Source organism: Toxorhynchites rutilus, chromosome 2 (assembly GCF_029784135.1).
Source record: "Toxorhynchites rutilus septentrionalis strain SRP chromosome 2, ASM2978413v1, whole genome shotgun sequence".
Taxonomy (NCBI): domain Eukaryota; kingdom Metazoa; phylum Arthropoda; class Insecta; order Diptera; family Culicidae; genus Toxorhynchites; species Toxorhynchites rutilus.
The window spans coordinates 36,411,669-36,438,444 of NC_073745.1; the positions used below are offsets into that span (position 1 = coordinate 36,411,669).

Sequence of the window (26,776 nt, forward strand, 5' to 3'; positions counted from 1 at the left end):
AACGCTTAGAGTTCCTGTTCTGTGCCGATTAACACTGTCAGTGTTTTGATTGTCGTTGATGGGTAGGGTATGACCGGAGATAACTGAAATAGACCGGTTACTATTTCCTCCGTTCTGAGCGTGAGGTGGAAGTTCGTTGCCGGATAATTCACAGGGCTTTTCGATTGGTGCTGCCGGTGTGGATGCAGTCGCCTGAGAAGTGGACCTGGAATGATGATTGGACAAAATTTTCACACGTCTATTTCCCACAACGAGTTTGTCAGGTTGTGCAACTGAGCTGTTGACTTCGTCCAGAACTTCGAGAAACGATGATTCGTCACATGATCGCGAGCGGTTAATAGGATCAATGGTGTCATCTAGGTTGAGCTGATCGATGTTGTTGAGAAACGATTGGCTGGTTTGCCTGTGTTGCTGTTGTGATCCAAAGAGTGTTTTGTTGATAGTGCGAAGATTGTCGCCGTAGTTGCCTAAACATGTGTCCATGGAGTCCGTAGTGCTTTGATGATAACTTTCTCTCGATTGTAAGTAGCAGGGTTGAAATGCAGTCGACAGGAGTCGCAAAACCAGAGTAGTCCGACTTTTGCTGACCATGCTGAGTAGTGGTGCTTAGTTAATCCCACACAAGTGTGGTGAAAAATAAGGCCACACGAACCACTGCACGTTATCACCTTTCCGGAACTCAAGGATCGTGAACAAACTTGGCACGTATCCATATTACAGAGCAAATTTGAAGATCACAATGTCAGTTGAATTACAATGTCTCACTGGACGACGGTGACAACAGTTGTTCGAAGCGCCTACAGTTATGCTGTCACAGAGAGACAAGCTTCCAAGCTTTCAGCGCTACCACGATTTGCTACCAGGTGGCACTTCGAGACGATCAGAGATTTCGAACGGGTAGAGATAAGCGATGGCGACGTCAAATTATAAGAATATACAAAACACAAAGCACAAAAACACTCATACACAACAATACAGCACAATAAATAAACACAGGAATGTGATATTGTTGACTTGTTATCATGCGTCCGAACACGTCTGATAATATACGACATGGAAAAACCTTCGTATTTAGTGAGAAAAAATGCGACGAAAACAAGCAGTGAACTGACGACATGAGAACTTCGAGATTTACATTTCATCTTATTCTTAAGAAGGGATCCGATCTCTCACAAAGGAAAAGGAAAAGAAGAAATCACTCGGTTGATGATGATGATGATTTTGACAGGGGACCGGAAAGCCCGGCTAGCGCTGGTAGTGGATTTCTCAGGGCTTAACTCGTTTTGATAAAAAGAGCGGATTACGAATCCCCAATACTAACCCGACTAAATAATTCTAGCGACTGGAACGGGGTCGCAATACACATCCACAAATCTACCCCTTTTACAACCATGTTGAATTTCTTGTCGAAATCGGGGAATCCGCCATCCTGTATTATAAATACTATTAAGTGTATCATTTACATACATTCTCACAACTATAGTTAATAGTATTGTGATTTGTCACACTATTTACTGAGACAATAAACATCAAACAACAATAAAAATCACTTCGACAGCGACTATATCGCAATAAAGAAGGTATCCTAGTCTAGATATTGAAAAAATCGTTTTTTTTTGTCATATATCTGAAGTCAGAACATTCAAGAATATACCTTAGAAAAGACCCTTCCTGTTTTCCGCAGCTTGCACTTCATAATCAAATTCAAATTCTATTAGAAGTCCTGGCGAGTTTGGCGAATTTGCCTCCTTCGGCACAAAAACAACACCGCTCCAACGCTGGTTTCGCGTAATGGTACGACTCCCGATTCGGCTAAACCAGAGTGGGACCGGAGGAAGGGCAGCAAGCTTTTCTGGGAGCTTTCTTCTTTATATATTTGGCCGTTGATGGTGCCGGTCGTTATGTACTGCTTGCTGGATTTGTTGATATTAAGTGATTTCCTATCATTCTATCAAAATATAACAATGAATTTTATTTTATTAAAAACCGTCATTAAAGAAAACAAACAGTTACAAAGGGACGCAAACAAAACAAACCACAAGTTGACAGGCCAACTAATAACAACAATATTGTTCTTTCACATTTTTTCAACTGCACTTATGCCCTTGAGAATCGAGAACAGCTCTTGCTTAAGTTGCAGTAAATACTCCTCTCCCACCATTGTTTTCTGAACCGAATGTCGCTCCTCATCTAGCTCAAAGTTTACTCCTCGTATTGCTTTCTCGTTGAAACAGTAACGGATAAACTCGTACCAGTTCACGTCTTGCTGCAGTGTCTCGGGATTTCCAATTACTATAAGCAAAGCACGAGCACGCGTTAGGGCAACGTTCAAACGCTTCACGTTGTTCAAGAACCCAACACCGTTTGTACCGGACCGTACCGTTGTGAGCAGCATAATAGGCTTCTCGCGCCCCTGAAAAGCTTCCACCGATCCAATCTCTATGTCGTTCCAACCATGACGTTGGCACATCTGCTTTAGTTTGATGCATTGTTTCTTGTACGGGCTGATAATACCAATATCTTGTTGCACAACCGTACGATCATTAATTCCGGCAGAGATGATTTTCTTCAAATAAAAATCAACGAGCTCGATCTCCTTCCTATTGAAATAGCTCGTTGAATCCTTTTCGCGGTCCAATTTACCCATGGTCGACTCAAAAATAATGGGAATCTTTGGATTTGGTAGCTCCGACCAATTTAGGACCCAATCCGAACTGCTTGGGGCACAGCACGGCTTCAATTCGTTTTGATAAAACATTTTGTTCGAGAATCGTAGTATTGCTTCATGCGAGCGATAATTGCACAAAAGTTTTGTGATCATACAGTTATTGTAACAACCTGTGCCTACATCTCTCTTGTAAACTTCAAGGCTCATGAGGCGCTCTAGCATCGATACACCCAGGCCCATATCAGCGGCAAATTTGGATCGTGTAATCGGTCCCAATTGATTAGGGTCACCCGAAAGAATTATGGAACCGTTTATTCTTCCCGGAGACGTGATCACCCCAGCAATTGGCACCAGTGCGGAAGCTTCGGTCGCACTTCCACATTCATCTATGAATACGTAGTGGAAGTGATTTGGTTTGATCGATGCCTGGACTAATCTCCCAGCCGTCGTTAACGTACAAATCACAACACGTTTGTCATATATTTCCTCTTCGGATGGCAAACGATGAACGCCCGTATTGAGGTTGGAACACTCGATTAGATCGAAGCTCATCTCAGCTAATAAACGCTCGGCGTTTTTGGAGAAAACACGAAAAATGTCCCCCTTGGGAAGCACTTGCAGCAAACGTTCTGCCAACACGTTACATGCAAAATTCGACGAAGCAGTCACCAGTACGTGTGCCTTCGTTCTCAATTTCCATATCTGGGATATCGCTTCCACCAATGTAGACGTTTTGCCTGTACCTGGAGGGCCAAACAGAATGTAAGGTGCAGGTCGCGCCGTTTCATTCACAATGTTGACAACAGCCAGCTGCTGTTCCTCATTTGTTCCGATGTTACTATTAAACCACTGAAACTTATCCCTTGGGAAACAGGTTCTTTCAAAATATATTATAACTTTCTTACGTAAATTGTGAAACATACCTGCTGTAGAACAGAAACCTTCCTACCGATTTTGATGGAAAAAAGAATGTGCTCAGCGCCTGCCGTTTCACGATTTCGAGTGCATGATATTCCATCCTGATAGAAGTTCGATTAGGGGTAAACTTCAGGCGCCACTTCACCTCATTTTTTATGGGTTCCTCCGTTTCAAACAGCATTTTTTCCGAACAGATCTGTGCGATTACTCCGATAACAGATTTTTGAGACCCATTCGGTCGTTTGTGAGATAGCTCAATATAATCCCCTTCGATGAGCGATTGTGGTGCAGTGTTGAACTGGCTGAGCTGAGAAAAATTATTTGGATGAACAATAATGAGTGAGAAAAGTATCCAACACCTACCATCAAACAATAAAATCGTTTCGCTCCGCAAGACGAAAATTTGACATCAGTCATCTCGTACCGAGACAGCTCATATTGCACACTATAATCCTCTATGTTGTTCATAATTTGCAGAATTCTAATGTAATTTCCCACGTGTAATCGATATGGCATCTCGGCTTTCATATACGATCTGGAAGAAATCCATGTAACGACCGTCGTGTATATCAATTGAAGCATTTCACCAATCAAACCAATTTTTCGAAGAATTCTTCAATGTTTGGTTTAACTGAAACTTTGCACTAGGTACGATGCTATTTTACGGTATCAGTTTTTCAAATACGATCACGACTAATTTTTCAAAAGAGCTTATGCAAAAATGGTATCATTCCAGAGAATAAACTATAACGCGGGTTATTTGATCGAAATGATTTCATAAATCTTAGACCTTAGATTTTAGACAAAGGCCAACAACTGGTAGGAATTTGAGCCTGAGCATATGAGAAATGTATTTTTATGGCATTTTGAAACTTGTACGTTCTTTCAAATTTCTTTTGAAACCTATTTTTAACAGTGTACACTACTGTTCAGAAAAATAGGTGTGTGAAAATAAACACTTAAATTAGGTAATTTCTATAATTTTATTGTTATCAAGATAATTAAAATTATTGCACAGTTTAAAAAAGTCAAACAGAGTTAGTAAAACAGATAAAAGGATGAGCATTTACAGTAACATTCCTATTCTCATTGAAAATAATATCAAAGTAGAATCGAAAAATAGGTGTGAGTTAAAAATTAAATCCTTCCTGAGGTATATTATCAAAAAAAAATCGGGGGGTTGCATCCGAGACACGACCGCATAGGACGTTGGACTGTGCATTTTTTTTAATTTGATGGTTTATCATTTCGGATTTTATTTGCGAATACGTCGAAATTTCATAAATAACTCTTCAGTAAAAAGTTCCGAGGTTTAATGGCTTGCGTGGTTTTGTAGAATCATTTCGAGAAGCAACGATTCTTTCTTACCTTTGCCAGAACAATACACTAATTGGTCATATGCCTTTCACATGTACAGGAAATGAACAAGTTCAAAGTTTCGCGCAACGAAAACAAGCAATACACACAAAGCCAAACACTGGTGGTTTGAAGTGACCTATAATCATTTGCACTTCTCTCTTTTTTCGCCTGGTTTGCCATGGCTCGGATCGTTGTGTCAATTGCAATGCCAGATCTGCCGTTCTACGCATAGTTGTTCCATGTTACTTTTGGACAATTTGAACTTTTCTACATAAAACGATGTTTTTATGCATAATAATAAAAAAACATCGAGCTCAATTGTCCCATGTTGATATTCTATGCATAACAGCCCCGCCATGTTTTTTTGTAGATCCATAATAAATAAATCGGTTCAAGTACAAGAATTTTATGCCATGCGTTCAGCAGGGTTAATATACTCATTTCTGGTTTGGAAGAACGAACTAATTCTCAAACAAATGAAAAAAAAATTATCACAGAACACGTGTACACCATGTTAGCGAATGTCTAATAACAATGAGATTTATATTCTGCAAAGGTGTTGCAGATCACTCCTATCTTCATAAAACGATGGTTTTCTATTCTATTCTAGGTATAACTGTCCAACCATGATTTTTTAAACTCATAATCAAGCTTGATTGATTCAAGTGAGGGGAACTTTTCACATTTCATTAGACAATAGTTTACTGCTCATATAAAAACCCGGTGTATTGCTTAATTGAAATGCTTAATGCTTCTTGTAGACAAATACGCTAGAAAACTTTGATTGCGTGTTTCTCAGTTACTGATTTTGGAAGATGGGACAACTATGCGTTCACAAAACACAAAACGAGCAGAGTTATCGACGGGCACAGAAAGATTCTGAGAATTTTCATCAGAGGAGATGCAATACTTATACGCTAGCGACGCTTACTTACTATGGTGGATTTTATTTCGTAAATATTCTCTTTTCGCTATCCCCCTTCGTTGTTTTTATTCTAACGAGTGGCTGACCCGGCAAACTTCGTCCCGCCCACAATTTATTTTCTGTTATCAATACCTTCAAACATTTACGTTTTCTTACTAAGCGCAAGTTTATGAGTGCAATCGCAGAACTGTTCATTGATTGATCTTCTAATCGACCCCGTTGAGTTTACCCGTTACTAAAAAACAGGAAGTGGGTTATATCTATGGTATAACCGCAAGGGTGACGTAGGACTATCGTTGATTTAGAGATCATTTGTTTGAAGTTGAATCTAAATTCTTCCTGAATGAATGAATAAATAAATACTTGGGTGACTTCAAAAAGGAGAGCGTTACGTTGGAGGCTCAAGGTTTTATGCATCCAATATTGGATACAAAAAACCTTGTCCTGAAGAATAATCTTCAGAAGCTTTCCTGCTAACTGCACTTGATTGACAAATCACAAAACCAAATGTATGTGGTCGCAGTATTATATGGATAGAAAACATTAAAATAAACTCGCTTGAATGTAATTTTCAATTCCAAGGGGAACTGGCAGATTATTTTTCAGCAACGATCATTTCTTTCCAGGTTTCTTCTCGATAACCAGCAAACGAAAACAGTTGCGCGCGTGTATGTGTGTGTGTGTGGCGGCTGCTTCGATGTCTTCACGAGGAACCGTATTTCGATGCTGATACTCTCTTGGTCACCTTCTCTTCTCCTTCTGATCGATCGGCTTTTCTGCGCTCCCTCACACTTAAAACAAACTGATTGCATTTCAGGTCAGGTCAGGCCAGATAATGCCTCGATCCCTCGCCGTTCAGCTCGTTCAGTAACGATGTTGTCTTGTCGATGTCCTCAGGCGTCGTGCACAAATTACGCAAGTCGGTTTTGAAGTCCTGAGCAATTCCACGATCCAAATGCTGCAAAGGTAGCTTGAGGATCAGCATTTCGGTCGACTTCGGATAGCGACGAATTTTACGCAAAGTTCCCGGTCGATAGCGATGTGGCTTCTTCACTTATCCTACGGCTGGTGCGCTTATCCGAGCTGCTTTCGTGTGCCTTACCACCGAAAGACTAACGAGCTGTCTGCGAAAGACTAACGAGCTCGAGTCCTCACGGTGCGACTCTAATTTGCGCTGGGTAATTTCCTCGGAGGACTCGATTCCTCCTTTGAGCATTAATAATCTCTTTCTGGCAAAACGAAGTGGTATGAATCACATTATTTGAATGATAGAATGAAGAAGTTTTCTGCCAATTTCCTTCAACCTCCAAACATATCTTTTTCCCATTTGTCGTTTTCGCGTTCGCTAATCCTTTCTCACAACACCCATTTCTCGTTTGAGAAATTTTTGAGTAAACATTGTTTGCCAGTGCGCGTAGAGCGGGAATTTCTAAAGATTCATTGCACCTCTAATAAATTGCCGAAAGACGTGGTCTTACGTTGATCGCACTTGATTGAAAAATCCAAAATGTATTTGGTCGCAGCATTATATGAGTAGAAAGCAAATAATCGCTCGAAAATGACTTGATTTTCGCGATGTGAAACATTTTCCGTTTTTCATGTTATGCATCCAATATTGGATACGAAAATTTTCCACTGATGGGGAAAAAAACATTCAGAAGCATTCCTGTTAATTGCGATTGATTGAAAAATCACAAAACCAAATGTATTTGGTTGCAGTGTTATATGGATAGAAAACATTAAAATAAACTTTATCGCATGAATGTATTTTTCAATTCCCAGGGGAACTGGAAGATTATTTTTCAGCAACGATGATAGCAACGAGAGTTCCGCGCGTATATGTGTGTGTGGCGGCTGCTCCGATGTCTCAAGCGGAACCGTGGCATCACTCTCCTCCTGATGGATTCCCTTCTGGCCTTAGGTTCACAAACAGGCTCTTGGTGACACCGTTCATCAGCGCTTTCATGATAAACGAAATTAGCTTCACCACAACAGCGACAACATGCTCCAATCGCTGTTCAATTATAACTGAGTGTGTTTACGAGCGGCGCTCGCTTATATACCGATTGGTGATTTCAATAGCCTGTTTTGAAAACAATTTGAAGACTATTGAAACAAGTTTTTGGATGAAAAAGTAACGAGTATATGACGCGTATACATTTTATCTTTCGAATGAAGTGTTTATCATACCATTTCGTTCAGTTGTTTAAGAGCTATTAACGCTCAAAATCTCGGTCTCCGGCGTAACGCTTTCGTTTTCGAAACTTGATTTTACACCCCGGTATAGAAATGAAAGACGTAGTCCTACGTCAAAAAATTCCTAGTACATCATTCAAAACTCATCATTATAATATCAGATCATTTCCAGACACAATTCTCGTTCAAGATTTTCCAACCACTTGCAAAGAACATGTTTCTCCGTCACATGGAATAAATGTTTGATACAGAAAATATGATAGTATAAAGACAAACCCCTCCCCTCTCCTCCCCTTAGATAGGGGGAGGTGTGTCTATTCACCATAGAAACGTTTCGTGCCCCCTAAAATCTTCACATGCCAAATTTGACTCCATTTGCCCAATTTGGCTTTGTTTGCTTGATTAATTCTAGAGTAATGCAGAAATTTGTGTTTCATTTGTATGGCAGCCCCCCCTTAGAGAGGGGGGTGGAGTGTCTTACAATCGTGAAAACATTTATTGCGCCTTAAAACCTTCATATACCTGATTTGGTTTCATTTGCTCGATTAATTCTCGAGTAATGCAGAAATTTATATTTTATTTGTATGGCAGATACCCCTCCCCCCTTTTTTTGCAGATTGAATAGGAGGAGAGGGGATAGAAGTATCTAACCACCATAGAAACATTTATTGCACCCTAAAACCTCCACATGCCAGATTTCGTTTCGTTTGCTTGATTAATTCTCGAGTAATGCAGAAATTTGTGTTTCATTTGTATGGCAGCCCTCCTAAGAGAGGGGGGGGAGTATCTAACCACCGTAAAAACAATTATTGCACCCTAAAACCTTCACATGCCAAATTTGGTTTCATTTGCTCAATTAAATCTCGAGTAATGCAGAAATTTGTGTTTCATTTGTATCAAACCACGATCTTTGCAGTCCCGATTAGAGGTGGGCAAAACGGTTCACTTTAATGAACCGTTCAGTGACCAACCGTTCACTTAAGTGAACTAGTTCTTTTGAGCAGTTCACTCACTCTTTTGTACAGTAGAGGGATATGTCAAAGCAAGTATAAAAAGTGTGGGATGTTATGTACGACTGTTCATTCATAAAATGCCGTTTTAATCATTATTCGTCCGATATTTGTTAGAAATAATACAATAGAGAATCAAACTTAGATTTTGAAACTTTGATTTTGTTTGATTCATTATTCATTATTTTAAGCATAAACTAGCATTGTGCTGCTCTGCTTATGTATTGCAATAAATGCTATAGCTAAACTGTACCCAAATCGGGAACGTCCATCTTGAAATTATTGAGCACAATATGATATAATAGAAAACATATTTCATATTAGCGACGCGAATTTTACTGTTTAACAATACTGTTTAAATCTTTCCGCTTTCAACTATATTTTCTAAGTGAGGTAGCTTTGCATATCAACTTACTAAAATATTTACCCTGAACTCCAAAATATGAAATTAAAATTTTATTTGATAAATAATTTAACAATTCAATTTAAAACTATCGTATCCTGAACGCAACATTTTTTATGAAAGCGACAATACCGAGATATTATTTTTATTGTTTCATGGGGCTATCGTTAGTTTCCATTCGTTAATTTGAGAACTATTTACCTTGCAGCACCATTCATCTATCACTCGTTCGTTTTCTTTCCTCTTGTGCACCGCTTACCGTACACAGTTCGTTCTGAACTGCATGCACAATTCATTCGGCGGCCATCGCACACAGTTCGTTCAGAACTGTATATACAGTTCGTTCTGAACTGCATACGCAATTCGTTCTGAACTGTATACACAGTTCAGTCAGCGGTCAGTTCGTTCTGAACTGTATTATCAGTTCATCGTTCACCGTACACAGTTCGTTCTGAACTGGGTATACAGTTCATATGAACTGCTGCCCAACAAAAAAGAACTTGGTGAACTAGTTGTTTTGATCAGTTCATGAACGGTTTTCCCATCTCTAGTCTCGATGTATGTTTGGGGTCTTTATCTTACTGGAAAAGCCATTTGAGAGGAATTTTTTCCTCTGCGCAAGGAAGCATTACCTCCTCCATAATTGCTTTGTAATCGACAGCATTCATGGTGTTCCTTATTCATAATATAGGATCAACACAATACCAGAAAAAAACAACCCCAAATCATGACATTGCCACCACTATGTTTCACAGTTTTCTTCGTGAAGCGAGTTCATCGTAGTGCTGCCTCCACCTTTCGATCACCTCGCGTTCGTCAGTCAAGATGCCTCCTTCTTTGTTTCTGCACATTCCGGCCCGCGGCACAAAGCCTTTGTGCGAGGCGTTTAGTTTCTTGAAGAACTTCCGCGATTCTCGAGAACGATAAAGCAGCTCCATCTCCTCACACTCTTTCTCTTCCAGGCGGCGCTTTTTTCCCGGAAGAGATCACTTTACTGCCTTCGCTTCAGTCTGTATCGTTCCACGTTCTTTCGAGTCGCTCGTTGCAACATGGCGGCGCGTGCTGCATCCTTCTCGTTCAGGAGCACTCGGCACTAGTCGTCAAACCATTCGTTCCATTGTCCTGGTTGTTCATACCCGATGACAATATCTGCTGTGGTACGAAGCGCTACTTTCAAGGTGTTCCAGTTTATCCCCGGTAACGCAACTTCAAGACGCTGAGAGTATGCTGCAGCAACGTTCGGTTCCTGCAGTCGCTGGTGTCTTATGTTATTGACGACTGACAGTTTAGCCGTTGATAATGCTGATGTTGAAGAAGTGGCCTCGCATCCTCTGTTTGCATATTATTTCGTTGATCGGCCACCATCCAATCACCCGTTTCTGCATCTCCCCCATCACGATAAGAGCTGTACCCTAGGGTGCCAATGAATGTATGGGAAAAATAGACCTTAAAATTTCAAAAAGTTACCCCATAAAAATGGGACTTCGTTTTTTTTCGGAGTACGAAACGAAAAATATGTAGTTAAAATAGGTGGGGTGCCCATCCAGGAGACCTCATTCAGTTATACAAAACAACGATATTATCAGTGTTAGAATATGGCAGTTTTTGCTTCCGATCAGCTGCCAGGATTCATATTCTCAAGCTGGAGAGAATACAATATCGTTGCCTGCGTATAGCCATGGGGTGTTTGCATTCGACACATACGAGGAGTCTCGAAGTTTTGGCAGGAGTACCCCCGCTTACTCTTCGGTTCACAGAATTATCCTACAGATTTCTCATCCGTTGCAAGATCATGAATCCATTGGTGATTGATAATTTCGAAAATCTACTCCAACTGACTCCTCAGTCAAGTTTTATGTCTTTATACCATGAGTGCCTTACCCACGACGTGCAGCCTTCACCAGGCATCTCCAACCAAGTTTGCTTCCCATACTTCTGCAATTCCTCTGTCATTTTTGATCTGTCCATGCGACAAAAAATCCATGGAATCCCAGATCACCTACGCTCCGATTCTATTCCGCCGATATTTTCGGCAGAATATGGGAAAGTTAGATCTGATAAAATGTTCTTTACTGACGGTTCATTCATAAACGGGTCCACTGGCTTCGGCATCTTCAATGAAAATTCCAGTGCCTCTTTCAAACTCAAAGATCCTTGTTCCGTGTATGTCGCTGAACTGGGTGCGATATATTACGCATTAAGGATCATTGAAACATTGCCCATCGACCACTATTTTATTTTTTCAGACAGTCTCAGCTCAATAGAGGCAATCCGCTCAATGAAAATTGATAAACGCTCATCTTATTTCCTAACAAGAATAAGACAACTATTGAGTGTTTTGGTCGAAAAATTATTCAAAATTACCTTAGCATGGGTTCCCTCTCATTGCTCGATTCCGGGGAATGAGAAAGCGGACTCGCTAGCTAAGGTGGGCGCTTTAGAAGGCACACTTTTTGAAAGGCAAGTTGTTTATAATGAATTTTTCCACATTCCTCGTCAGTATACGCTCGTAAGTTGGCAGCGCATGTGGAGTGGTGATGAGTTCGGTCGTTGGTTACACACGATTATCACTAAGGTCTCGACGAGTGCATGGTTCAAGGGATTGAATGTAGGTCGTGATATCTCGGCTTATGTCCAATCACTACAACCTAAACGCGCATCTCTAACGCATTGGGCTCGCAGCAAACAATCTTTGTGATTGTGGCGATGGGTACCACGACATCGAGCATGTTGTCTGGTCGTGTATCCGGTTCCATGCTGCTCGCTCTCAGCTCTCTAGAGCACTGAGAGCACAAGGCAGACAATCGGATATCCCCGTCCGGGATATCTTAGGTAGCCGTGATCCTGATCTTCTGCTTCATCTATACCTGTTCCTCAGAAACGCCGATGTCAACGTTTAATGATGTTTCCTTCGTTGTGTCCCCGTTTCATATCCCTCCTATCCGATCGATAAACTTTTACTTAGTCGCGGCAATACATACACACACTCTTTACAGATGCACGGGCCGAAGGTTGTGCAGTCCACTGATCATTCAACAAGAGCCAAAGGTTGTACCGCTCATGACAACTCTACACGAGCTGATGTTTGCGCCGGCTAGTGACCATTCTATCCTGGATACCTCGAGTCGAGAAAGACGCACCACGCTAGATATGGGGTACAGAATAGGGGGGCGTAGCTGATTAATGGTCAGCTGCATCCCAATAGGAAGTATCCCGTGTAGGGCACACGTACAGGGCATCGAAGACTGCAACATACCAATTATGAGAACACTTGTAATACTAACCTCGAGCCAACCGCGAGTAATCGGTTACATATTACTAAGGCGCCTCGCACACCGGAGCAATAAGCAACTAGCAACTATCAACATGCAATAAGCAATATTATCGCCAATGGATTTTTCCATTTAATCTTTGTTGATCTCGCATACCGACGCAATACGATATCGCTGTCGCCTTTACAGAGCAACACATGTCGCTAGCAACACGGCGTGTCGGTTGAAGAGCAACTTATCGCCCATATTTTGACAAGTTTCGTACATTAAGCCGATTGTTTGCATAATGTCGGGGGTTTTTATTGCTCTGGTATGCGAAGAACAACAAAATATGTTTCCTGTTGCATATTGCGTATTGCAGTTTGCTAGTTGTTTATTGCTCCGGTGTGCGAGCCGCCTAACATAGTTGTAAGCAAACATTGTCGAAATATTGAACTCCCGGTCTCGTTAGGCTGGCGCCATATGAGCCTTAATAAAATATATATTTTGGATAAAAAAATAAAAAAAATAAAAGTATGTTTTTGGGTACCAATAAAAAAAAGTTATAAAAAATAGTTATTTCGATTTTTCATTCGGAACTTGCTACGAAATGTTGATTTTCACGATAATATACCCTATGCAAAATATTAGCTCATTCGGACTTCATTTACTGGTGCCACAAACGATAAAATTTGAATTTATTGAAAACCGAAAAATCGCCGGAAATCGGGGTTTTTAACAAAACTTTTTGATGTCAAATGTCTTAAAATTGCATGACATATCGAGATTTACAGTTATCCCCAAAAAAAAGTTTTGTCAAAAATCGATTTTTCAGGCGGAAAAACGACAAAGTGCCAAAAAAACATTTAAAAAAAAAAAATCGAGATAACTGTAAATCTCGATGATCTATGCAATTTCAAGACATTTGACATCAAACTTTGTTTTTTGAAAACCTCAATTTCCGGTGATTTTTCGTTTTTCAAAAAAACTCAAATTTTAACGTTGACACCATCAGATGAAATGCCCCACGCACAGCGACAATCAAGCGGATGCATGTATGAAAGTACATATTGAACAGTATGTCGTCGAACGAATACTATGCAACCAATAATCGAAGCGAACAAATAATTTGCGTCGATTAATCGATCAAAATTCAGAGGAAAAAACGCGGGTACGGCCTCTGCAATTTTAATTGTTTTAGAGGTGTATTTAACTATCTGTAGTAGTGGCCTTTTTATGCATGTTTCTTCAATGGACGTTTGCTTTGTCATTCATAACTGTGTTTCATCAACTTTTCAGTTCAGAAAGTTTTTTAAATGTGATTGTGATTGAAAAAAAAAGAAATTCGATGGGCAGTAAATAAGAAACTGTAGTTTTTGAATCATTCTCTCCTTTTTGATACAACAGGTTAACTTTCTTCGGAATCCTTTGTGCTCGTGCTGATATTTTGAATAAAAATATTTTGTTCAATTTGTTAGTTGTATTTTTAATGCGCGTTTGATAGCGCGATTCGATGCTGGACATTCTTGTTATAATAAAGACCTCTTTGAGAAAATTCGTCCCAAACCATTAAATTTCTATTCACCAAAAATGCGAGCCGGAAAACAGTTAATCCCATCGGGTTCATTATTTCAGGTGATCTCCTATGATGAAAAGAAATTCAACCTGGATAGAATTGCTTCATATTGAAAGGACAGACAGAACAAGTAACAAAGTTTTCCAAATCGTAACTTAGGAGGCGGAAATTTGATGACTTGGGGAAATATTTCCCCAAGAGGCCTGATTCAGAGAGTCCGTTAACCAAAACGAATGAACAGTTAGGAGTACAGAGAAGTACTTCTTGGTCATTTACTGCTGTTTTTGCATCAAAACCACCGTTATAAACACCGGTAATCAGATAGGATAACGCACCAGGACTTTAGAATCTGGATTGACCAGTTTGTTTATCAGATCTAAATCCAATCGAGAACATACGTAGAGTGATCGTACGAATAGTATATGTAGTAAACAGTATGAATGCTTTGAAGAGCTCAATCGAGCAGTATCGTATGCGTGCAACCAGAGCTGCAATTTGTCATTGTCACTGCATATATTTGGGCTACTATGACGACCATTGCAACATTACCACCAAACGACGTGCAACAAAATATAAACCGACAAAACAAATTCCTCATTCTTCGATACTAAATAGTTTGTCAGAGTGTGTTGACGACCAAAGCATGTTGCAGGTCAGTACCATATGATCGTCAAGACGGGAAATACTATGTCACTTGATGTAATGGAAGTTTACACGTTTACCAGGGTGCATTTGTTTACGTTGGGCTACCTGAATACCATTCTTACACGTTATCGCGTTTTCGACATAGTATACAAACTTCAGTAAATACCGGGTACAACAACCGGAACTAAAATCGAACCTTTGCTCGATGAGAATAGAATGCAGTCTCCGACAATCATCAATTCGATGCTGACAATTTTACCGCCTACTTGGTCGGTCAAAACGTATTGACGAAGCTCAGTAACAGGCAAATTGTTGCATCGTACTCCGTCAGTCACCATTTGACCAACATTTTTGTCAGTAGGATGTGACTAACGTGGCTCGTCAGTTGTCAGTGACATTGATGAAAAAATGCAGCTCTGCGTGCAACTTGTAGATACAAACTCCAGCATGTTGCTTGGACGAAACCAGATCGAATAGGTTATTCAAACTGACTGGAAACTAAATGTGATCCACGAATTAGAAACTGGTTGTAATTCATGCGAAATTGATTTTAATTTTGTAATAAAGTTATAGAATGGATGATTCTAACAGCTTTAGTGTCGGAAGATGATCCGTTTTTCTATTTCTTTATGAGTAATAGAATGCATATTGCAGTTGAGCATTACTGAAGTTTCTAAATTGTGTTGTGCGACCGGCTATTTGGCATGGTATGTAAACATCCACTAACTGGGCGAAAAGGGAAGACCAATTATCGACCTTCGCGTTTTAACTGGTCCGGCATGTAAAACGTCAAATAAAATCAAGGGGAACTACAATGAATTGTTTGATTCGCGTTGATCATGAAATTCGATAAGCAAAAGGATTCCAAAGGGAGTTTCGCATTGAGTGCGACAACAGGTATGAAATATAATTTGAAGTAATCATTTTTCTGAAATTTAATCAATGTTTTTTTCATGCGAAAATAATGTAAATTTTCATAACATTTCAAATTACATTCGAATGCCCCTCGCAGCAAATCTTCTATTTAAAAATGGAGTCGTTTGTTTACGAAATTCTGCTTTATAACTGGTCCAAGGATCAGTTAACGTTTGCACAGTTAAAAATCAGACCAGTTTAACCAGGACCAGTTAGCGAACGATTACTGTACTATATCATCCACTGATTATATTAATTCGGCGATCCTACATCCTGGTGGAATAAATAATCTTCTACTATCAGTAAGAATAGCTGAATCGCCCCAAGTTTATGTCTTCATGAATATCTAATACAGTAATCGTTCGCTGACTGGTCCTGGTTTAACTGGGCGAGCGTTAACTGGTCCTTGGTCAAGTTAAAAAGCAGAATTTTGTAAACATAAGACGCCATATTCGAATGGAAGATTTGCTGAGATGGACATTCGAATGTCATTTGAAATGTTATGAGAATTTAAATTATTTTTGCATGACAAAAACATTGATTAAATTACAGAAAAATAATTTCCTTAAATTATATTTTATACCTGTTGTCGCACTCAATGCGAAACATCCATTGGAATCCTTTTGTTTATCCAATTTCATGATCAACGCGAATCATACAATTAATTGAAGTTCCCCTCGATTTTATTTGACGTCTTGCATGCCGGACCAGTTAAAACGCGAATGTCGATAACTGGTCTTCCCTTTTCGCCCAGTTAGCGAATGTTTACTGTATATAGAATAAGACGAAACGATACTTTAATTATAAAAACCAGGACTTTTCAACCATCTGGTACAAAAAGTTACAACAACAATCTTATTCCACATGCGAATTCGTCAGACCAGCTGCAAAAGAATAACGATGTTCAAAGCCAGAACACCAATTCTGACGACTTGTGAGTGATTCACGATTCAATTGTGGCTGAAAGCAATCACCTGCATGGAGCTGCATAAAGCTGGAGAAACCGGACTTTTCAAAACGTTTTCGCACATTTGTGCGAAACTGTGCAATGTGTATCATAAATCGACATCTAGCCAATAGGAGAGACCTTTAATGCGACACGTATAATTGGACATTTTTGTATGGGACCCAAATTATGGCCCCAAAATGGAAGTCGTCACCAGACGAATGTCTAATTACAGGTCACGATCCTCTCTGAAGCGAAACTGAGTGTGCCTTGGTATGTCGAATTAGAGGTAACTTACTGTATTTCAATTTTAATTAAAATTGTTTCGGGAAGAGTATGTTGCTCGATGCAAAGCTTGTTTTCATTTTTAAAGCTCATGAAGAGATGTAACAAACACGTTGGTAAACCAAACAATAATTGTAGCATCTCAAGTAACTAAAATAATCACAAATACAATTAATTATAAAGGCAACAAATTTATAGCAAATCTATAAAATTAATTTAACTTATTATTTCTCTCTTTTAATCGATTAATCGAATATTTGGGACGATTAATCGTATCGAATAACGAACAGCTGAAAAATATTAGATTAGCTGATGAACGATTAAATTCAAAAATCGGGGATCACAATGTAGTACATCTTTGTTCAAATATTCATGTCGATCAAACATACCTTTTTGGCAATGCAAAGACGCGTCCACATTACACCAATCGGCATTATTCAGCCTTAGCCGCCCGGTAAAGCCGAATAAATATGGACGTGTCGCACGGCCTTACCGACGTGCCGAAACCCGATCCGAATCATGCCGAATCCAACCCGAATCAAGTCGGTCCGGATTAAAGAAAGTCGAACCGAAACAAAAATAATGTACATTCGCGTTGACGGTATTGTGTTTCGTACCCCCGATGGGATGCCCATATTACATGGAGAACCAAATATGCCGCCCGATACAGGCCGATCGGTATTATTCGGTATACTGTGGGCGCGCCTTAATATTTTTCAGTGTATAATAACAACCATTTTCACATTTGTCCATTTAACAAAGTAGTCTTGGTTCAAACATAATCGCTATTATTGGATCGATATGGTGCCTTTGTTGAAGTTGTATATGGTCAGTGTTAAGTCAGAGCGGACCAAGTCGCAAAATTAAAAATTTCGAGTTAATGATTGCATTAGATTAAACGTTTTGTAAGCTACATTTCACATTTATCAGATTTGGAATGACTTATCGAAACTGTTTTGAGCGCCCAAATGAAAAACCCCTTATAGCACCAAACTTCAAACTCGTTTTTCTCGAAATCATAAAAATGTCACATGGTCCGGTCTGACCTAACACCGACCATATCATAGTACAGTAGAACCCCGATTATCCGCGAGTGTCAGTGAGTGGAATGCTCTCGCTATTCTGCACAACATTGCTTAAGTCACTATATTGACTGTTTTTGTAGTACAGTTTAACCCTTTGAAAGGCTCTTCCGTACAACATCGAGTCTCACTCGTGGGTACTTGAACCCCGATTATATAAAAATAGGGCGCTAGAACGCTCAGCAGACTAGCGAAATCACTTGATGTGTGACGTATTAAAATAATAAGGGAAGGGGTTAATGCGTTAAAGGACTACAAATGAGGTGCAAACACAAAAAAATATTTTTCAGCATGGAAACTATGGTGTTCCGATACATAAATCATTTAAATATCCATGGTATAAATATCTATGGTCACCAGCTGTCAGATAATGTGAAGGCTATACCCAAAACAAAAGAGCGAAATTCTACCACTCACTGGCGAATTTCGGGAAGACCTATAGAATTACTAGGGGACTGTGGGATAAACCGCACCGTGGATCACCCGCTTGCGGATAATTGAGGTTCTACTGTATATGATGCTGTATATACGCTAATTATACGATTTAATGTTTGATGGGGATACCATTTTTGCATAAGCCCTTTTCAAAAATTAGTCTTGATCGTATTTTAAGAAAAAACACTAATACCGTAGAATGGCATCGTACCTGGTGCCGAACAAATTGGCAAAGTTTCAGCTACATCAAAAATAATAAATTGAAAAATTATTTCAAAATTCGTGTTGATCAGTGGAATTCCTCAATTGAATAATGGTTAACATACTGGATTTCTTCGCAAAGCTTTCTCTCCTTTAGTGAATATTCCTCCACTATATTGAAGTTGTTCTTAAACACTGCCTCCATTTCTTGTGAAGGGGGATATTCATTCAGTTTTCCAAGAGTTATGGGGTCGTGCGTCATTCGCAGTTCTACAGGTTCTTTCAGCACCCGGAAATGATACTGCTCGACATACTCGAGGATTCTGTTGAAGTGTATCAGTATAGTATAGTCATGCTGAGGAACCAGAAACATTCCCGTTGTGACAGAAAATTTATATGTGTCTCCTGGGTTAATCGTGATGGGCCAGACATCTCGATTGATTGGCATTAGTTGATTGGTAATGTGGTACAGATAAACACAATCAACATGCATGGCTGTGTGGTATATGTTGCAAATCGTGAATATTGTCACCGGATTAAGGGCATTGTAGTGATGTAGAACGTTAAACTTTTGACTAGTCTGAAATCGATCCACCGCCGCAACAATAAGAAATTTCTCACCGTGCAATTTTTCGAAATGACTAGTATACTCATCGGCAGTGCGGAAATACTCTCGGCATACAAAGCAGCAGCGCAAAGAGGCGTCCAAATTGTGTTTCAGCATACGTTCCACCGTAGTCACATAACGAATTTCCGCTAGAGGTTGATTCGCCACTACCATCTCCTTAATTTCCTTCAAAACTTTGTCGTTTTGTAAAATTGCATCCTGCATACGCAGGAACTTGTTTTGCTTTTTGGCAGTCAACTCTGAAAAATCAACAAATGAAATCATTCTTTAGCGGAATAAATATATCAAACCAACCTACCAGCGTGATTGTTCTGTTCGTGCTGCTCCAGTAGGTTTCGCAACCGCTCCATGTTGAATTTAAAATGATTTGGTCGATTACCATTGGCATGCTGTTGGATTGACTCATTACGTGTTATCAAATCGTGGTTCATCAGCACCCAGCCCAACTCGTCCATTTTGACACGAGTGATGCGGCGCAATTTTATCTCTTCGAAAAGCTTCTCGCGCAGTTTCCGTTTGATGATGCCTCCGTCCTTAATCAGATTGTGCTGATAAATTCGTACCACGAACGATTCTATTTCATGCTTTTGCCCTGGTGATAAAACAAAAAAAAACTAACACTCCCTTTTTATATGCTCAATGAAACCACATACGATTAAAACGCTGCTGCATAAATTTATTACTAGTGAGCTCCATCTTCATTATTTGAGGCCACTAACTTTCAGGACAAACGTTAAAAAGACAAAACAAAAAGTTTAGAACGAAATAATCCTCCTCATAAAAATGTAATGAATATAAAATAAATATGCTATGTAAACAAGAAAAAAAAACCGTTAGCTTCAGTCAGAAATGACGGACACTCAGAGCAAAGAAAATCCCACCGGAAATGGAGAACTACGTGATACAGTGTTACGAGCGTTACGTTTTCATTTGACAATGTTGCCAAAGTGAAAAATGTTTTACCTTAATTGAGAGTGTTGATCAAGTTTTCCAAATTAATAGCGAATTCGTTTTTGAAACTTCGCTAGTTCCAAACTGACTCTGTAATAAAAAAAAACGTTTACGGGTTCACGAATGAGGCGGTGTGTTGATATGCGTTATATAGTCTGATTTGTTTATATTTGCGATGACAAATGTACAGTGTCGACGTCTGGTGGCGAAATTAGTGCTTGGGAGTTAAATTATTCTCTCTCAGATCAAAAGGACCAAGTGCAGTGTAAAATTATAAAAGTTTGAATGAAAATTTCTACCTCATGTTGTTTGATTACCTAACACATGACACATGACACTCACTTAAACATTTGTCGATGCATTTCCTGTTTGTTTCATAAATAATTATCATTATAATATAAAATCATCATCAGACACAGTTTTCATTCTTAATTTTTATTTTAGAAGCATGTTTATTCCACCTGAAACCCCATCATTATTTTCCCTCCACACGAAGCTTAATGCCGTCTACGCAAAAAAAAAGCTCTTCAAAATCAGAATCCAAATTGGATTACGATTCCAATAATACAAAAGTAAAACCAGCAGGTTTTTCATATTCCTAATCCAAAACAATACTTATAACTTGACAGTTCAATATAGTTGAATTGGTGAACCCGAGTGCGAACCCGAAAAACAGGTAAAACATCTCAGTGCGAACCCAACAGATTTTGGGTTGAAACTAGTGCGAAACTAGGTTGAAACTGTGTGAATAAAAAAAAGTTTTGACAGCAGTTATGTTGGAATTCGTGTTGAAACTGAACAAAAACGAATTCGCTATAAGTTTGAAAGTAAAATATAAAAAGGTCCCCACAGAAGCCAAATATTTGACACTTTTTGACGGAAAAATTTTGAGCAACATGTACTGATGGTGGTAATCAAATATATTTGACACAGAACACGAAAAGCAAATATTTTGTTCCGGTTTGCTTAAAGTGTTTTGGACCTATTCCTCGAATCTGTGACTGGAATAAATCACCCCAGAAAACAACTGCAATAGAACCGCTAAAAAAAAATTTTATACAAGTAAACTAGAAATATTGTGGCGCGGGAAAACATTATGGGTATAAATGCCTCACAGAAAAAGCGTAATTTCTATTATAAAATTATTTTTTTTTTCGTTTTCGGATACGATCCTATAGAAAGCATACGTTTGTCGGGTTAATTTTTGTTTTGAAATATATTACACCACGATATGAAGAAATTTCCACAATTATAGATATTTTGATTTGGACATGTTGATGTTTTTCCGCGTCAGAATATTTGTAGCCTGCTTGTTCCTTACATTTTTTCTGAACAGTTGTTTCTGCGATTTTTTCCGGAAATCCCTCGAACCATGTGCATCGATTCCCAGCAAACATTAGATCGCATAACAAGCGTATATATAACATCATATGCCCTAAAATTTGGTTGGCCTATAATGCGCCTAAAGGTGGCCGTACACTGTTTGCCCGGAGGTCAAATATTTGATATTTTTTGACAGATAAGGTTTGATTTGATATTTGTACAAACACTATTTTGTTTGCCACTCTTCAATTTTCAACAGTAGTAAACAATATCAAACACCGAACAAGGAAAAAATCAACTGAAATATTCAAGGTAACCTAACCATATACCGACAGGTTCGAAGAACAGACTGAAAAAATATTTTAGGCATCCAATAATTTAATATTTGCTTGTCGTGTTTTGTGTAGAATATATTTGATCAGTACACGTTGGACAAAATTTATCTGTCAAAAAGAGTCAAATATTTGGCTTCGGTCAAACAGTGTATGAGCACCCTAACTGGCATATGCATATAAAAGTGGAGGCCATATACATACATGGAAAATGCTTACCGAATTTGTTCGGATGAATATGCAACTTTGGCCGGCTATAATGGCGATTATGCTGGAATTGAATTGCGATCTAATATGAAAATATTCATGAATTGTCAAAGCACCAAATACGACTTTTGCCATACTCATATACGATTTATTACAGACATAGAAAAAAAAACAAATTGCGCAAAATATATTCGTGAAATGTTTATTATAACCTCTCAAATCGCCATTTTTATATATGAGTATTTATGTTCGTAGAAATAATAATTGATTGATTGACTTATGTTGGGAGTGGAATATGAATGTTTAAAATGACACAGATTGATATTTGTTGGAAACTGCTCCGATGTGGGTTCGAACTCCGGTCGTCTGGATTATCATCCACCAGCTATCTCGCGCGGCTATCTGAAATTTAATTCGGTTAAAACTTTCGAGTGCATCAGCATTTCATTGATATTTCAATATGATGTAATATGTTCTTTATTAGGATCTAATATGATTACTGTTTCATGATTTTCTTCAGCATGCAACACGATTTACTACAGTACTGAATCGATTTAAATTATACGCTTATACGACACATAAACTGCATCAGCATAATATACGCATATGATGCGGATAAAATATATTTTACGACAATATACATCATAAAATTGATGTTTATTATACCGAATTGCGACTTAATTTGATAATGGTATATAAAATCGAGTTTTTACATTTTATGCGATTTCAAATATATACGATACATACTTTGATTGATATTATATGCGATTCTGATTTATTCGGATTTCTTGTAAGACTTGGCACGTGCAAAATTATACGATTTAATGTTTGCTGGGTTATTTCAATTAAAGTTTTTCTTAGCTTTATAGTTTACCAGTATTGATAATTGAAATGTCTAGAGTTATATTTGATTGTTAGTTGATGGTAAATAATCTTGGAATTCTACCGAAGACAAAGATAGGCTGATTCAGTTAGCGCTCCACGGCGAACCACAGATAACTCTCTCATACTTTATTCTGCTTTCTCCAAAAATGCAGGCGTTCCCGTGCTTGCTATAGTTTTTTGTCTCAATAATCCGATTTGCTTATCCTTACCTGTTTCAGAACAAAGAGCTCACCAAACAGCCATTTGTTTAGTGAATATGTGGCGGAGTGTGTTTGTTGTAATCGATTTGATGTGATAATGCGTGGCCCTGGCCTACTAACTCAATGGAACTTTTTTTTAAAATCCTACATTTATTGAGTCTTCTATTAAAAAAAAGTCTTCGACACCCTCACCACTTGATTTTCAGTACCCATGCGTAAGCGTAAGCGTCACCCAAAAGGGTCGGCTGAAGGTGCAGGTGAAAAACTTTTTGCCGGCAAAGCGCGACGTCGTGAGCATAATGGAAAACGAGATCTATTTGACGCTGGACGGTAACGACCGAAATGGGACTGGGTACTTTACGTTCCCCATCAATGAAGTATGTGTTGACGTCAAGTATGTATCTCACCACAAAAATTTCCCGAGAAAGTCCTTCTTTGGTCGACGACCTTCCCAACGTTCTCCATTTGCAGCCGATAGATTTTTTTTGGGTGAACCTCAAGTGGAGAATCTACTCCGATAATTTCGTGGTCAAAACGAAAAAGTAACTGCTTGCCAAGGCCACAGCTGCTGAAGAACATGCCGACATCCATTTTTTCATCGGCCATGGCTAAGGTTCCGGTGAACTAATCATTTTTGTATAATTTTGCTGATATTTTCACCAAGACTCATCATTATAATATGAAATTATTATCAAACACAATTCTTGCTTAAAAACTTCTCACAACTTGCAAAAGAACGCGTTACTCTATTACACAAAAGACATGTTTGTTAAGAAAAATTTAATTTTCATTAATAATTTTTATTTTTATTATGTGTTAATTGCACCTGAAAATTTATTTTTACTATCACTTCCCAAAAGCGTAGCACGAAGCCCAATGCCATCAACGCGCATTGACAGATGTTTGTCAGGTCTGTTAGTATTAGTGCGATTCATGCAATTTTTCGTCCCATGTATTAGCATGTGTGTGCTATTGACGTTTGTTTGTTGATTTTGAAATCATTCCAGAAGCTGCAGATGATATGGATGCCGAAAATTTTATTTCGCTTCTTTATTTCGCTACTGTGAAACAAGTGAAGTGATGCAAATTTCTGCTCAAAGCGAATCAATGGTCACATGCGCACGAGGTTTCATGAAGTGTTTTGCCATGGATTGTGTTCAACGGTGGGTAGTGTTATTATTCATAATTCATTAATTAACTTTTGTTTTTGTTTTGCTTACAGAAAATTTCCCTCATTTGAAATCGATACTGAACAAGTTTTAGGATGTCAACCAAATTTTCAACTGTTTCATCAAGGGGCAGATTTCAAGCGACTTCATCCAGCTGAATGTGAAGGTGAGTTTTTGTTAATTTGAACACACCAAAGTCTTCTAATATTCTTATTTCATACAGTTCAGCCTGACCCGGAACGTGATCGACGAAGAGGTGGTTAAGGCTCGGCTCGAGGAATTCAAGACCAAACTGTCCGATTAGTGCTCGGTGATCGAGATGTTTCCCTGCCCGACTCTGTCAGAACGCAATCACCCAGCAATCGGTCATTCTTCGCCCAGGATCCGCTGTGCGTTGATGCAAAACGCGCTCAAGAAGCTGCTTCTGCCCAAGGAGTACGTCCTCGAGAAATTACGGCTGAGTGCGTTTCTGGACGAGGATCTGCAGAAGCAGCAATTAGATAGTGTTTGAAAGAAAAGTATGATGTAATTTTAATCACAAAGCATTATTACTGCAATGCTGAAATAAAAAAAAACACTCTAGAATGAATGAATAGGCACACATTCTCTTGTAGGCAGATTTCAAGATGATCACAGGAAGTGAACAGATAATACACATAAATAAGTAGTGCCCCTAGCTTGTTAGAAATTGTTATTATTATTGCTTCATAAAATTTTACACTTTTATCTAACCGTGTTTCTGAGACTGTTAAAAAATATGTGGCAACGGAGCATGTGAAATAAATCATGCTGTTTGTGACTGTTTGTGTGCTGTTTGCAACTGGACAAAAGTTAGTTTTTATAATACTGTTGATGACAGCCATGTTTTTTGTCCAGTAAGTTTTTCATGTTAATTTATCATTGCAAATTTACGTTGCCGTCGTTGTGGGAACTGTTGTAGAACCATATGCGCCTAACATAAACGTGTGCGCTCTGAGAATTACCGAAAAGGTTTGCGAACGTATTTTGAAAATAGGCGGAAAGGTTTATACCTCTGACCGCTCTGATCGCACTTATCGGTAAGAACACCGTCCTGATGTGCGTGTAATGTCTGCGAGGCCTGCACTCACTTTGGCCGTGCTCATGGCGTGCCACACTTCAACATTCGTCCGTATGTACTCTCAAAGGAACGCAAATTTGAGCAGGTTCGTGGTTGCAACCCCAAAAGGCATATCATGAGAGGGTGAATGCCCTAAGCTGCTCACAAATAGTGGAAATTCAAAAAACACGGGCTCGATCAGCTAGGTGCAGCTATACCAAGAACAAGGTACAGATGCTTGATCTTCGCTCACTCATATGCGATCGGGAAGCGAAAGATGCGCAAGGGAATTGGGGAATTCACCGCTGCCGATAGCGATCGGGAACATCGCACAGAGATGAGATCAACAAAGCGTAAGCGGAAATGATTTTATTATTCTGCGGAGCAGATACGTCCGAAATCGTCCACCATGGAATCAACAATAAATTAAATATTTTATCGGATGTTTTGCTAAATAAATACAGATTGTAATTTTGTGAAACTGTACATTGTGAATATATGTTTTATATACACTGATGGACATAAATATTCGGCATATGCATGAATCTACCACGAATGTGTTTTTACTAAGCGATATTATTCCAATCCACTTCCGAAGGTTATTCAAGTGAAACAATATAGTCTTATTATAAATTTACTTTATTGGGAAATCAAAACAATGAAAACAATTAGCTTATTTTACAAAAATCATAACTTTATCTTCAAATTCAGCTGGACAAAAGTATTCGGCACTTAGAACATTTCTCCAGAAAAACATTTCTGAACAAATTATCTAGACATTTAATATCTTGTGTTTAATCCTTTCTGTGCAATGACCTCTTTCAATCGATTTGTCATTGAGTGTACCAGCTTCTCGCATACTTTAGGCTCGATCTTATACCATTCTTCACGAAAAATATCTTTCAGCTGCTTTTGTGATGTTACATGATGTTCACGTACACGTCGATCTAGAACATCCCACAAATGCTCTATGGGATTCATATCCGGTGATTGGGGTTGCGTTTTGTGCTGATAGGGTGTATTATATAGCAGCCAGAGGCATACCGCTTCCGCAGTATGTTTAAGGTCGTTGTCTTGTTAGAAGTAGAAATTGCTCTCTATACCTAACTTTTCAGCACTTTTCTTCATATTTTCTTTCAAAATATTTGAATATTGCTCCTTTTTCATGATACCATCTACATATACCAA

At 38.8% G+C, this 26,776-nt stretch overlaps 1 protein-coding gene across 1 annotated transcript; it reads right to left on the reverse strand.

The window, feature by feature from the left end:
- Nucleotides 1–1,946: 1,946 nt before the first annotated feature.
- On the reverse strand, nt 1,947–20,313 carry LOC129771531 (putative helicase MOV-10). Its single transcript, XM_055775278.1, has 6 exons — nt 20,097–20,313; nt 19,742–20,035; nt 18,941–19,682; nt 3,950–4,121; nt 3,592–3,893; nt 1,947–3,530 (listed from the first exon to the last, which is right to left on the reverse strand). Exons 1-6 carry the CDS (start codon nt 20,143–20,145, stop codon nt 2,078–2,080), a joined length of 3,012 nt encoding a protein of 1,003 aa, XP_055631253.1. The 5' UTR covers nt 20,146–20,313; the 3' UTR covers nt 1,947–2,077.
- Between the last annotated feature and the right edge of the window lie 6,463 nt (nt 20,314–26,776).